At 45.4% G+C, this 12840-nt stretch overlaps 1 protein-coding gene across 1 annotated transcript; it reads right to left on the bottom strand.

The window, feature by feature from the left end:
- Nucleotides 1-554: 554 nt before the first annotated feature.
- Nucleotides 555-10783, bottom strand: SLC45A3 (solute carrier family 45 member 3). The gene is made up of 4 exons (XM_015417014.1): nt 10394-10783; nt 8922-9746; nt 6562-6827; nt 555-1968 (listed from the first exon to the last, which is right to left on the bottom strand). Exons 1-4 carry the CDS (start codon nt 10611-10613, stop codon nt 1537-1539), a joined length of 1743 nt encoding a protein of 580 aa, XP_015272500.1. The 5' UTR covers nt 10614-10783; the 3' UTR covers nt 555-1536.
- Between the last annotated feature and the right edge of the window lie 2057 nt (nt 10784-12840).

Genomic DNA, 12840 nt, shown 5'->3' with positions numbered 1-12840 from the left:
CTGCGACTTATAGGTCTATAAGTCCAGTCCTATAACGGAGTCCCATTGCCAGAGCGACGCGTAGCGTCACATCCTGGCAACGGCGGTGCAACGCGTATCGCTGTCCCCCCCGCGGCAGGGATCCTGTGAAGACGCACGGATCCCCCGCCGCGGCTTGGCAGCCCTAACAACTAGAGAGCAATATGATTTGTGGCATCAAATAAAGGATTCTTGACATGGGGAAAGAGGGCTGGACTCAGTTTGCTGGTGTGTCCTTCCAGTCCTATAATTCTATGCACCCTGAATATTTTTTTTAAATTGGGTATGCAGAGTCTACGCTCCGCCTTAGAAACAGCTGCTCTTTATGGTGCGGAGTGAATAGCTGCAAGTTATAATATGGCTCATTAAAAACTGCTTCACAGCAAGGAGAAGATTTTAAAAGGAGCAACAGGCTTTGCCACATTTGCCTGGCAGGGGGAGTGCCTCTGGTCTATCTGGGTGGCAGAAATGCTGGATCACACGTAGGAAAACACAGCTTGAAGCCTGCCCTTGTCATATACAGAAATACAAGGGTTGGTCTCCCCCCCCCCGGTCAATCCCTTTAGCACAGACAAACTGGCCACATCACTTCTTTGGCAGAAGAGGAGGCATGCATGCAAGTATTTATGCCCTGCCGGTACACTAAAGATTCTTTTCAGTACCGTACAGTGGAAGGTTCTGTCATTTGTTTGTGCCAGTTAGTCACTTAGCCAAGTCTCCAGAGAGGCATGTTCTACAGCTTATACTCACATAAGCCTCTCTGTTTGCACTAACTGCAAGCTCTGTTTAGGGCATTTATGGGCAAAGAGTATCCAATCAGGACCAAGCTTTTCATTTCCATCGTGCCACTGCAGAGTTCTTGCCAGCTCAACCACAGCACCCTCGCCTAAACAAGCCCCCCTCTTGCACAGCTCTGCCCAGTTTATTCATACCACCATGATCTTGACCTGCAGTTCACCTTGGAATGGATAAAGGGGTGTGGGCCGTTGCATCATCCCCTCAAAAAAGGGCAAGTGTGCCAAACTCAGCCTCTCCCCTGTGTTTCTCCAGTTCACAAGAAGACATTAAAAGGTTGCTACATAGGGTACAGCTTAGACTCAAAATGAAGGCCAACTATAAGAAGGCAATGCCAATGGGGGGGACGGGAAAGCTCTGATCCATCCTTTGTACCTTCTGCAGAGTGTTACTCTCCTCTCACACAGCTGGACAGAGCTAACGTTGGAATAGCCTGTTGCTGAAAAGCTGACCTTTTCCTGCAAGCCCCTTGGGTAGGCTTTTGAGCAAAGGCACTTTGATGAAGGCCCCACGGAGAAACAGAAGAGACAGTACCAGGCTCCCTTTCATTTGATACCCTGAGATCAGCCCAGCATTCTCTTTTCCTTCAGAGTTTTTGCACAGGTCTCACTGCAACACATCTGGGAAGAGAGAAAGAAGGCAGTATGTGCCTTGTTGACTTTTCTACATTACCCATTACAATGTGCACAATTTTCTTCATAGTCTCTGTCTCCCCAACCCCTCCTATACTGAATACTTGGCCATATCACTCTTGTCAAAGACAACTTTGGTTGCAAAGTAAATGGCCACTAGCCCAAAGCCAGCAGCAGATGCCATATAAGCAGTGACCGACTGTGTGAACTGAACAACCGAACCCAGAAGGAGGGATGGGATGACCTGAGAGAGGAGGAAGGCACTGTCCAAGATGGCCAGGTCTAAACAGATGCCTCGATTTGCAGCCGTGGCATCTGATTCTCCCACCATCGTCCTGAGTGAGACCTCGCAAGGTGAGCTGACACAAAGAGCAGAGCCAGCCCCTGGAGGAGAAAAGAGGCTCCCACCGTGTCCATTCTGGTAGGTCAATTTTTGGGTAGAAAGGTGACTTTTGAGGAAGCCAGCCTTCTTGTCCAGTTGAGCTGCATCTTCTTCTTTGCTTTTGTACTTCGGCAAAAAGATCTGAAACAGGGAAATAAAAGGGTAAGATGCTGCACCAGAACAGTGAAGCCATTAGAAAGGTGCCAGAAAGAACAAGACAGAAGTTGGACAATGGAGCTGCTTCACCCAACAAATATGGACTTGGCACCAGTAAGGGCCAGGAAGTCAGAGTTCGTTTTAGCCCAAGACTAGCCTACTCTTGAGGTGCCTGTACAGAGCAATGCTTTATTTCTTCAAATTTATTTCTTCAAATATGGCTGGACTTTTGTTGCAAATGGCCAGAGCTTTTCCTCTTTTGACACCACATGTTTCCATTGCTTCAGCACAGCAGTCTCACATAAAAGAACTCGGGTCAGTTGTATGTGTAAGATGGGGTATATCTTTAAGTCTGCTACTAAGCTGGCTACTGGAGGTCTGCTTACAAGGGAGCCAGACTGCTGAGATCTGAAAGACCCAGGTTCAAATCCCTGCTCTGCCATGGAATTTTGCTGGGTAACTTAGGACTAGTCAGTCTTTCTCACAGGGTTGCAAGGATAACATGGAGGTAGGGAGAAGGATGATATAAAATGGGTTTTGTTGTTAGTTAGTTATAAATGTCAGAAGACATACACAGGCCTGATTAAGCACTGGACCAGGATATCCCTTGACCTGAGTGGACGGGGAGGTTTTACTTTAGTATTGCAAGTTAGTGTTCATCCTTGTTGCCAAAATATTTAAATACATTAATTTTTTTTAAAATCAAAGCTCTGATCTCAGGTCAAACAGCATTTCAATGGGCCATTCATCCCTTTACATGTTGCATGTTAGACAGATAGGCTATCACTTGCTTTCTATTGTAGTCGATGTTGGGATGAATGAGGAAGTCTTAAGAATGCATCTGCTCATATCCTAATGCTTCCTGCAACTGAGCTGAATATGCACACAGGGGAACAGGACAATATGCTCATTGCCATGCTGAGGCAGACCAGCACTCTGTCTATAGTCTTGGTCACCCAGAGGCCCTTAAGGAAGTTCACAGGAGGGGGGGGGGAGAAGAGAGCGCACAGGCATTTGCCCTCTCTCTTCCCCCACCTCAGCGCCTCTACTCAGAATGGACCCATGGTATAAATAACCTGGACAGACCTATATTCTGCAGCTTTCCTGATATGGGGAGCTAACTTAAAATAATGGATTGAATCTAGTAAGGGAGGGAGCAGCCAAAATAGTCCAGCTTAGCCTGGGATCATCAGAGCTTGGAAGCTAAGCAGGATCAGCCACAGTTAGTATTTGGATGGGAGACCACCAAGGAAGCCTGTGGTTGCTACATGGAAGAAACCACCTCTGCCTGTTTTGTGCCTTGAACACCCCCCATGGCTGGGGTCTCTGTGAGTTGGTTTTGATTTGACTGCACATTCTTCTGTCTCCTTGGCTGCAGATAGTTATGTGGTCCTAGGGATCAGCTAATCCTTTCTCAGCTAGCTGTAACTGTGGTCTCACGTCTGATATTCCAAAGCCACAGGGACTCGGAACCATGAATCTGTTAAGGTCTATGACAGATGACATTTAAGTTCTTCCCACAAATGCCTCCTGCTCTTCTTCAGAAAGGAAGATGAAAAACTCCCCCTTTAGTCAGAAAGCAATACTGTTCCCTAAAGTTACATAAAAGCCATCACTTTAGGTCCAGTTCCATAAGATGGGTTTCACAGCAGCACTGTTTCAAGCTATCACTTTGTAGAAACTGAGACTAATTGTGTCAGTTATCCAGCAATTCACATTCCAGTTCTCTAGGTGCCTGCATGTCAGAGGATAATCAGAACAGATCACATGCAGGAAGAAAGGTAGTAAGTAGTACAGGCAGTTAAGACTGACTTGTGTGACCCAGATGGCCCTTTCAGATCAAATCTCTACACAACTACATCCCCCATGAGGTCCACAGGAAATTCACCCATCTGCAATATGGAAATCTAACCTACCTTACCCAGTTGCTGTGTGAACCACACTGAATAGTCTGCTATATAAATGCCATGTGCTATTGATATCACAGGAACTTACCTTGCATTCAAACTGTGTAACATTCCATCCACCCATACACAAACACCCTGGATCTAAAACTATGTTCTTCCATAATGCTAGGGGGAAATAAAGGCACCACACTGTATTTTCTTCTTCTTTTTCTTCTTACGGAGCTAATGAAACTCAAATTCCTCTTCATGCATGCTTCCGCAATCAAATCAGCAGCCCCAATAGCTTTGAACTTAAAAAAAAAACTCATGGGAGATCCAATGACAATCTCAACTGCAGCACTGAGATTGGTTCTCATCAGATGCCAACAGAACAAAACACTTCATGAAAAGAGCTTGTTACATACAGGTGTTCTGCTACAAATTGACCCCACCTATAGAGAACACTGGCTTGGCTCCTATGAAGCTCAAGTGCAACAGTAGTCACAGGGTAGTTTTTCCCCATTCTCTACCTTCCTCCCAGTAGGCCTCCAAACAGCCTACGCTGGAGGTTGTGGGACCCAGGTGAATAAAAAAAATGTTGTATGACCCAGGAGGCTACATTAAGGAAGCGGAACCAGGTGGGCACCTCCCTTGAAGTCCTAGCACCAGTGGACGCACCACTGAGAGAAAAAGGAGGGGAGGATGGTTTCACCCAGGATCCAAAGCACTGGCATGATCATCTTACAGCGAAACAACATAATCTTACAGCGAAACAATATGTGAATGGGGTCCAAAGTTATAAATATTTCCTTGTTTATAAGATGGATTTTTGCCATCACATGAACTCTGGACCCCTCTTGGATCTTGTCAACATCTTTAGCATGTATATATTTCAACTGTAGAGAGACAGAGATGGGTCTATGTTCAAGTTCCATTTTCGCCATGGACTCTGGGAACACAGTGGCCCATGTGACCAAGTTGTAACATGCAGAAAGTGAGTTACTTAAGCCAGTTTTAAGAACTGGTAAATGGAGAAGTGGGAAACACTTAGAAAGAATAATCGTACAGGCTTGAATATAGAATACAGAAATGGTTGTATTCTATTGTATTTACAAGAAACGATAGGTCTCCTATGAACCTCTCCCCCCCCCAACTCCCACTGCTAGATTCATTTAAAATACAAGGGGAGGCTTTCTAGAAAGAAATTAAGCCAATTCACAAGAATCATTTCATGGAAAGGGTAAAGCTGGAGGAATTTTGGCCCCAACAGTCATTTGGGGTATCTGCTACCCTCAGAAGAGTAGCCATTTCTTCCTGTTCCCTATTCAACCCTAGGCAGTAGCCATTTCTTCCTGTTCCCTATTCAACCCCAGGCAAAGAACTTTTTCAAAGGGTGAAAGTCCTCATGCTCAGATGCTCATATCACAGTACGATTCAAGGGCATGCGTGAAACACAACCGACTTACGCGGCTTTCGAGTGTGAAGCTTCAGACAGGGTTAGTCTTGCGGGCTCTCACAAAACTGGATTGGCAGCAGTTATGGAGGAACTGTGTGTTGATTCAGTTCAGAAGAGAGGAGAAGTGAACAAATCAAAACACAAGAAGCAGACACAAAAAGGACTGACAAGAGGCAGAAGGAAAAGAGGGTTTAAAAACAGTAAAACACCAGAGTGGGAGATAAGTGCAAGGAGTTGTATATTTAGCAGTAGTACAACAGGGGTAAGAGGAGAGGGGGGGGAAAGCCATGAATGGTAGTGACAGATTAATCATCCTTGTTAAATTATGTCTTTTTTCTTTCTGCTGGGAACATCTGCACGCACTTTCAACATGGCATGTGAAAAGCCAGATGCGAGCTTGCTGTAAGAGTAACTATATGTTAGGGGTGACATTTTGCCACCCCACATGCCCTCTTCCTGTGCCACCCTGGCTAGGTCCAAAGTGAACTCCAGAGGCAGTGGCCTTGGAACTAGGCAGCAGAAACAGAGTGTGAGTGTGGGTGCCTCCACCCCCAATCTGGCTGCCTGGGCACCAAGCCAGCCTCCTTATGGTGGAGTTCCATGACTAGAACTAAAGATAGGCACTTTGGCCCTAAGAAGCAAGCATGGGGAGAGGGCGGCCTAGATTGGGGCCATGGCGCTAGAGAAGGGGGCAGTTAGTTCCCCCCTCCCCTTGGAGTACTTTCCGACTGCACTTCCTCCCTTTATCCCAGAGGGAGGGGAGCCCCGAGTGGGGCTCATAAAGAGTCCCAAGAGGGTTCTACGCCTCCAGCCATTCCAGGCTGCTCCCTTAGGCTTATTTTAAGAGTGCATGTAGGGGAAAGGAAGCGGAAAGCAGTCCTCAGGCCAGTCCCAAAAAAGCAAAATTATTAAACAAACAATAATGTCAGCTCTCTGGTTCACCACACCTGTGAGCCTTTCTCTGCCTTTCTCTGCAATTTTATTTCTAAGTTGTCTCTCTGCCCAAAGGCACTTAAGGCAACACACCATTCAGAGACCAATGCTACTTGGTATAAGCCAGGGTCTGTAAAAGCTTACATGGCTCCTATAAGCTAGAACTGTCCATAGTTTGAACCCTCTGAGCAAAATGCAAATCTGTGTGAAACAAACTGGCCTGTTTTCCCCCACCCACACCCCTTAAGAAGCCTCCTACACATGTTAGACACATACACACACCCCCCAAACACATTACCCTACCTGCTTTTCATGATGATAAAGTGATGCCAGTGTGTAAGGCAGGATCTGCAGCACTGAGAAGGGGAAGCCCGTCAGAGCAGCAGAAACAGTGACAATGACGATACTCTGTGAAAAGCACATGATGAAGGCAGTCAGTGGGAAAAAAGCCACACTGGCGAGGTAGACCATTCGCGTCCCAAACTGCTTCACCATCCGGTCCATGATTGTTGAGAAGAAGATGGAGATGACGCACTGGAGGAAAAGGCCCAAGCTGCCCATCCGAATACCTGAGAAGAGATGCAAGTACATCGGGTGAGATGGGGAGGAAGCAGTAGGTAGACTACCCAAGAGAGTCAGGTCATCTCTGGCCACAGGATCAGTTTTAAGATAGTTAAAATGTTAACTGTCTCCATTAATAAAGCAGTCATTTACAAAAAAAACCCTCTTAATCATCCCAGCATTGCAACTACCCAGTTTATAATTAATAAAGATATGCAGGGTAGAAGTGCAAATGGGTATTAGGTGGGTTACTTGACGGTACCACAGATTTAAGTACACAGCCTGGAAGGCTTGCTCTTTGTCCTCTCTGCAGAACCACAGATGGGCTAAATATGAGGAAGTCCCCCTTAATAATCTCAGTTTTAAACATGTACATGGGATATCAAAAAGTGCCCTCATGAAGCTCACTGTGGCCAAGAGGTTCACCTGTGAACAATCCTGACTTGTGGGCCTGGAGCTCATAAGTCCTGGCCATGAATCCCATGGAAGCATCAACACGGGGAACGGCACTCAGACTGCTGCCAACCACTGGGGTTTCCCATCCATAACATTCTCCAAGACATCCACAGAGGTCTGGACATTCCCTCCACACATCTCCAAAGGGCTCCATGTGGCTCCATATCACTGCAATCACTGAATACCATTGTTGGTATTCAGTGGAGCCTCCAATGCAGGCAGGACTTGAAGGCACCACAGAATGCAGATGTTTACTTTTAATTATATTCAATCGAGGTCACACCAACCTCAACATCAATTATACTGGAACAGAAAAAAGGGCAGGCAAAAGACCAAAGAGCTTTAGCTGGAACCATTCCAGAAGTCCTACCACTAAGGCACCTTTTTAAGCTAAAAAAAGGGAAAGATTCCATCTTGATTCCACCTTCAAAAGCCTGGCAACAAAAGAGGAATCTGTACATGTGGAATGGCACATGCTGACCACGGGACACACATCAGGAGGATCTTGCCCCAAGCAAGCCACCTGTGCAGTTCTTGAGAAGGTTTCTGCTTATAAACCAGACAGGTAACCATCATTCCTGATTTATTAATGAATCCAAGGCACCGAATGTTTAAGGAAACAGTGAATCAGCTCTAAGAAAGGGAAACCACTTTTACTTCCTCCGCAACCTCACGTATGAAATGCAGCCTGCACATCTTCCAAGCATGTGTGTGTTGGGTATTTTACGCATTGCAACACTGTTGCAAAGGAATGGGTAAAGGTGACATCTGAAGTTGTTCTCAGAACTGACAATTTATTTGGCAGAAAGGGTCACCACAAGGCAATTATGTGCTACAGAACTGGCATGCTTTGTTAAATACAATTACAAGATATAATACTCAACTACCCCACTCATCACCAATCATAAAAACAGGCTTCGGGAGCTGAATGGGAAAAAATGTTTTCTGAGATTCTAGAAACTCAGTAACAGACAGGGTTAGAAGTAGTGGTGGACTATTGGCTTGTAGGATACAGATCATATATGTTCTGTAAACATGACTGATAAGCTACATTCCCTAGTTGCCCCTTGTCAAGAATCTCGGGGTTCTGACAAGAGAAAGTGGACTACAGGTAGACATCTAATAAGCTGCATTTGGCTAGCATCCTATGTGTTGTCATATTTACTTTTCTACACCAACAAATAGGAAAGGTGCCCTTAGTGTGCATAAGAACTAACCCGCTGAACCAGGCCTTTTGTGAGAAAATCCTTTATTTGAATGCTTAGTAAAAACAAAAAATATATATTCCTTACTAGTACAGTGTGAAGCAACTAGGTACAAGCCTATTCAGCAAGCACATTCCAGAATAAAAAAAATTAAGCTTGCATTTCCTAGGTTTAGAGCCAACATCATCACAGGACCACATGGACGCTAACTGGCCTCCTTCCACCACCCATTCTTCCTTCCCTCCACTTCCTTCCCCTTTGGAAAGAATTCCAAGGTCAGAAAGAACCAAGAATGTGCAACAAAACATGAAAGATAACTTTCTGCAAGTCAAGTTTGATTGCATCATTTATCACTATTGCTAGCTGAAGCGTTTGGATACAGATATCAATTGCAGAGACATAAGCAACAAGTTTCCCTCCCTCCCTACCCTATCAGTTTACCTTCATCGTAGTTGCGTCTGGCTTCTGTGCCTGGCTCAGCTCTGGGAACTCCCTGGTACAGCCCTTCCCCGACAAAGTCCGTGTAGAACAGCATGAATGTCATGAGGGCCATCCAGCTGCACAGCTCAGCCACAAAAAGCTGCCGGATCACCTTGGGGACATGGCAGCACAGTCCATGCAGGCGCGGAGCCAAGGCACAGAGATTCCTACATGCCTGGACCAGATGCCGGACCCTCAGAAAGCTCTTTGGAACCCAGCAAGAGCAGCAGCTAAGGGAAGGGGGCATGGAGGAATCCTTCATAGCAGGATTTGCCAGCACTTCGGTCTGGGTTACCACCTCCTCAGTCACAAAGGCAGTGGCCAAGACACAGCTGAGAAAGATGAAGGTGAGGAGGCTGAAAAGGCATTCTTCTTGTCCCCCCAAGTAAGGAGCCAGGAAGCTACTGTCCCAGTTGATTGCCGGCAGCAGGTATCCAATGCAACCTCCTAGGCTGATCATAAAGGAATACATGGAGAATGCCTGCCGACAGTTGTCCGGCTCCTGGAAGAGATCGGAGAGAAGAGCCTCCAGGGGGGTGAAGCAGACTTGGCCACAGAAGTCAAGCAGGCCAATGCCCATGATGAGAAAGGCTATCTTCAGGGAGCGGGTATTCAGAGTAATAAGGCTAGCCAGGTGATGAGCGTGAGGGATGATCAGAAGACTCAGCAAAACTCCCAGACACAGGACCCAGATGAAAGGCCGGCGGCGGCCATAGCTACTGCGCCAGTGGTCGCTGGCAGAGCCAATGAGAGACACAAACAGTAGACCTAGAACAGGCCCAATCCCTAGAATTGAGAGGGGGAGAAAATATATTATTTGACATGGAGGGATTTGCCAAAGACTGTAGCTGTTACTTCAGAAACAAAACCAAGTACACTCAGACTCCAGTACCAAACCATCAAATCACAGGCCTCAAAGATAACATCAAGCATAAGGAAAAATTAACAGTTTCTAAGCAAGACTTTATACGGTTCTTATGCCATTTTAGGTTTTGGATAATTGATTTAGATTGTTTTATTGACTGATTATGAGCAATTTTATTTTACTGTGAACTGCCTCAGGCACATATTTGTGGGAAAAACAGCATTTTTAGTAGTTGTGCATATATCACAGTGGTTCAATACTGGCTCTAAGAATGTGTAGAGATTCTAAATTGTTACAGATAAAGCACCACTTCGCAGGAAATATAGACATCTTATTGCACATTCACAGGGGTCCATGCAACTTCGACAGTGTAAGTACTCATCTCGCACACATACACACACACACACCATAATGTGGGACACATTGCTAATATGTATAAAGGGAATACTGAGTATTTCAAAACATATCAATCAAAGCACTAGAGTTTATTCTGTCACACCTGACCTGGCGTGGAGAATGGATATTACACACATACAAACAAACACACAAAAACATGAAAGCCACCTACCTAGAACCATGGTCATGAACTTTTCCTCCACTCCAACTTCCAACAAGAGTGGTGGCACATAGGTGACACCTGCAGCTAGACAGACTTCCAAGCCAAAAGTCAGTGAGTTGACCAACAGCAGTTGGGCTTTACGGTTCTGAAACAGCATGCTGACCCACGCTTTCTGAGCCATGCCGCCCATGCACCTCAGCATCAGAAAACCATGCCAAGCCAACAACATTCTCCTCAAGATGATCCAAAATGAGATATCATAGTCCTGTATCTTCTTCTGAGGCTCAATGGCAACTGTTTAGTGGCCATTTTTAAGCCAGTACTGAGCCACTGCTGTTATGCTGGTCAAACGGATACACAGTCTGAGCTCTGAATAGCAAGAGGAACATTCCGGACTCTTACTTGTGCTTCACATTCTACAGAAGAAAAATAAAAGTTAAATACAACGCACATGGGCACATCAACAGCAATTTTTCTCAAGTCTACACATTTAGACTGTTACAAAAGCAGACAGCTAACTCCTCAATACAAATCTTCCCCACCATCCAAAGTTCACTCAAGAACCATTGTACTGAATCTGATTAAACACTTCATTTTGCCCAGGGCCTAGCTTCCACCCATAGTATCTCTTGCTGCCCACATCAACAGAGGTGTTAATATGGCTTTGAAACAGGTTCAGCTGCCATGGTTTCTCCCAAAGATCCCTGGAGGTAAATTATTACTACAGTACAATGGTAGTACAGTATCTAATGATGCATGCCTGCAGTAATAAACTTGCTAGACACTGGGTTGCATTAATTTAATGCCTAAATTCCTGTCACCAATTTAGGCTGCAATCCTAAATACACCTTCCTGGGAGTAAACCCCACTTGATAACATGGGACTTAGTTTTGAGTAGACCTGCTTAGGACTGCTCCCATAATCACTTACGTGCTCTTAAAAAACATGTCCTTCATTACTAAAATACTGCTCTGTCACAGGTATAATGAGCAAATAAGGAGGACATTTTTTAGCTCAAACTTTGAGGAGAAACGTGACCTAATTTAAAAAATGGAATAAATTTAAAGGGGAACATTTCAAACATATGCTACACCAACCCATTTTGGTCTTGGAGCACAGGGGCTCAGACACGATCCAACTTCAATTAGCCATAGGTTGAGAGACACAACAACAACATCCAGTAGGTGGCACAATTGTCTCCAAGACCATGTCCTCCCTGTTACTATGACGCTGAAAGTCTATTCTATCATAATTCATTAGTTTAACAACCAGTTTATCCTTAAAGCGACTGTGCTTTTCTTTGCTGCAGCTCTAAGGACATAGCCTAAGGGTACACAATGTGTAGACTGCAAAGCACTCACTCTTAATATGGAAGCTAACAAACTATCAATTTTCCGTCCCATTCAGACCCCAAATCCACTTTGCTTTGTGCTGTCTCAAAGGCCATCTTCCCCTCCAAACTGGGACACTGTTGTCCTGCCAGCTCTTTAACCATCATAGAAAGATGGAGAGCATTTGCAGCTGTTGTTCTCCTACTTCAAAATCCACTGCAGTTGGGGCTAAAAGGCCTTGTAGCCATCTAGAAAGCAATGCTAGTTCATATATACTAGAAAATATGGAGGTCTACAATTTGGTTTGGCCAGGCAAACAAATTGATTTTTCTGTGTTACATAAATGGTTGCATTCCAACTACAGCCATGTTGTCTAATTCCAATATATTTGATGGCCACAGATGTTCCCCTGAGTGTGCCAAATAACATATTCCGTGAACAAAGAGCAAGCACCAAAGATTAAAGTTTGATCTTCAGCTTCCTTAGTAAACTCTCTGGGCTGCATAAAGGGGGACAGGAATCTTGAAACAAGCACACCTTAAACACAGAAACTGCTAGCAAGTGCCCACCCTGTCTATGTCACTATCCCCCCCACTAGTTAAGCAAACATATTGATTTGTGTTATCTAAATGACATTTTCTGAAAAATGTACTCCCCTTCAAGGAACACAGCTGTGCTCACAATACCCCACATGTATCCAAATAGGCATTGAGCAACAGAACTTCCCAATGAAGTGTGGCCATGGATTTTCAAAATCCCCAAATCTGCCCTTGCCCAAATCACAGAACTGTTTTTTTAAAAAAGCAAAACAAACCACACCCAACAGTACAGACATTTATATATATAGAAAAAGAGCTAGGGGAACTCATTAGCATAACTCATTAGCATATGCCACACCCCCTGACATCAGGGGCCCGGCGGTGGACCTGCAAGGCCGGCGGGAGTGTGAGGAAGCCCCGCCAAGGCCCTCCCTGGCCCCAGGCAGGCAGGGGTGGCGAGAGGCGGGGAGGAAGCAACTTACCCTCCCTCTTCTCCTGCCTCCTCCTGGCTGAATGAGGGCTGGAAGCGGGGCGGCCAGAAGCAGGGGGTGGGGCTTCGTCATGTGCCCCGCCCCCTGCACCTCAC

Source organism: Gekko japonicus, unplaced genomic scaffold (assembly GCF_001447785.1).
Source record: "Gekko japonicus isolate JY-2015 unplaced genomic scaffold, Gekko_japonicus_V1.1 scaffold522, whole genome shotgun sequence".
NCBI classification, from domain to species: Eukaryota; Metazoa; Chordata; class Lepidosauria; order Squamata; family Gekkonidae; genus Gekko; species Gekko japonicus.
The sequence above is the reverse complement of the archived record's forward strand: the minus strand, read 5'-3'. Positions and strand labels throughout refer to the sequence as shown.

Coding starts and splice junctions, on each gene's coding strand:
- SLC45A3 (XM_015417014.1), bottom strand. CDS start 10,613: ATGTTGTTGGCTTGGCATGGTTTTCTGATGCTGAGGTGCATGGGCGGC. Junction 9,747..10,393: donor GTTCATGACCATGGTTCTAG/GTAGGTGGCTTT, acceptor TCTCAATTCTAG/GGATTGGGCCTGTTCTAGGT. Junction 6,828..8,921: donor CAGACGCAACTACGATGAAG/GTAAACTGATAG, acceptor ATCTCTTCTCAG/GTATTCGGATGGGCAGCTTG.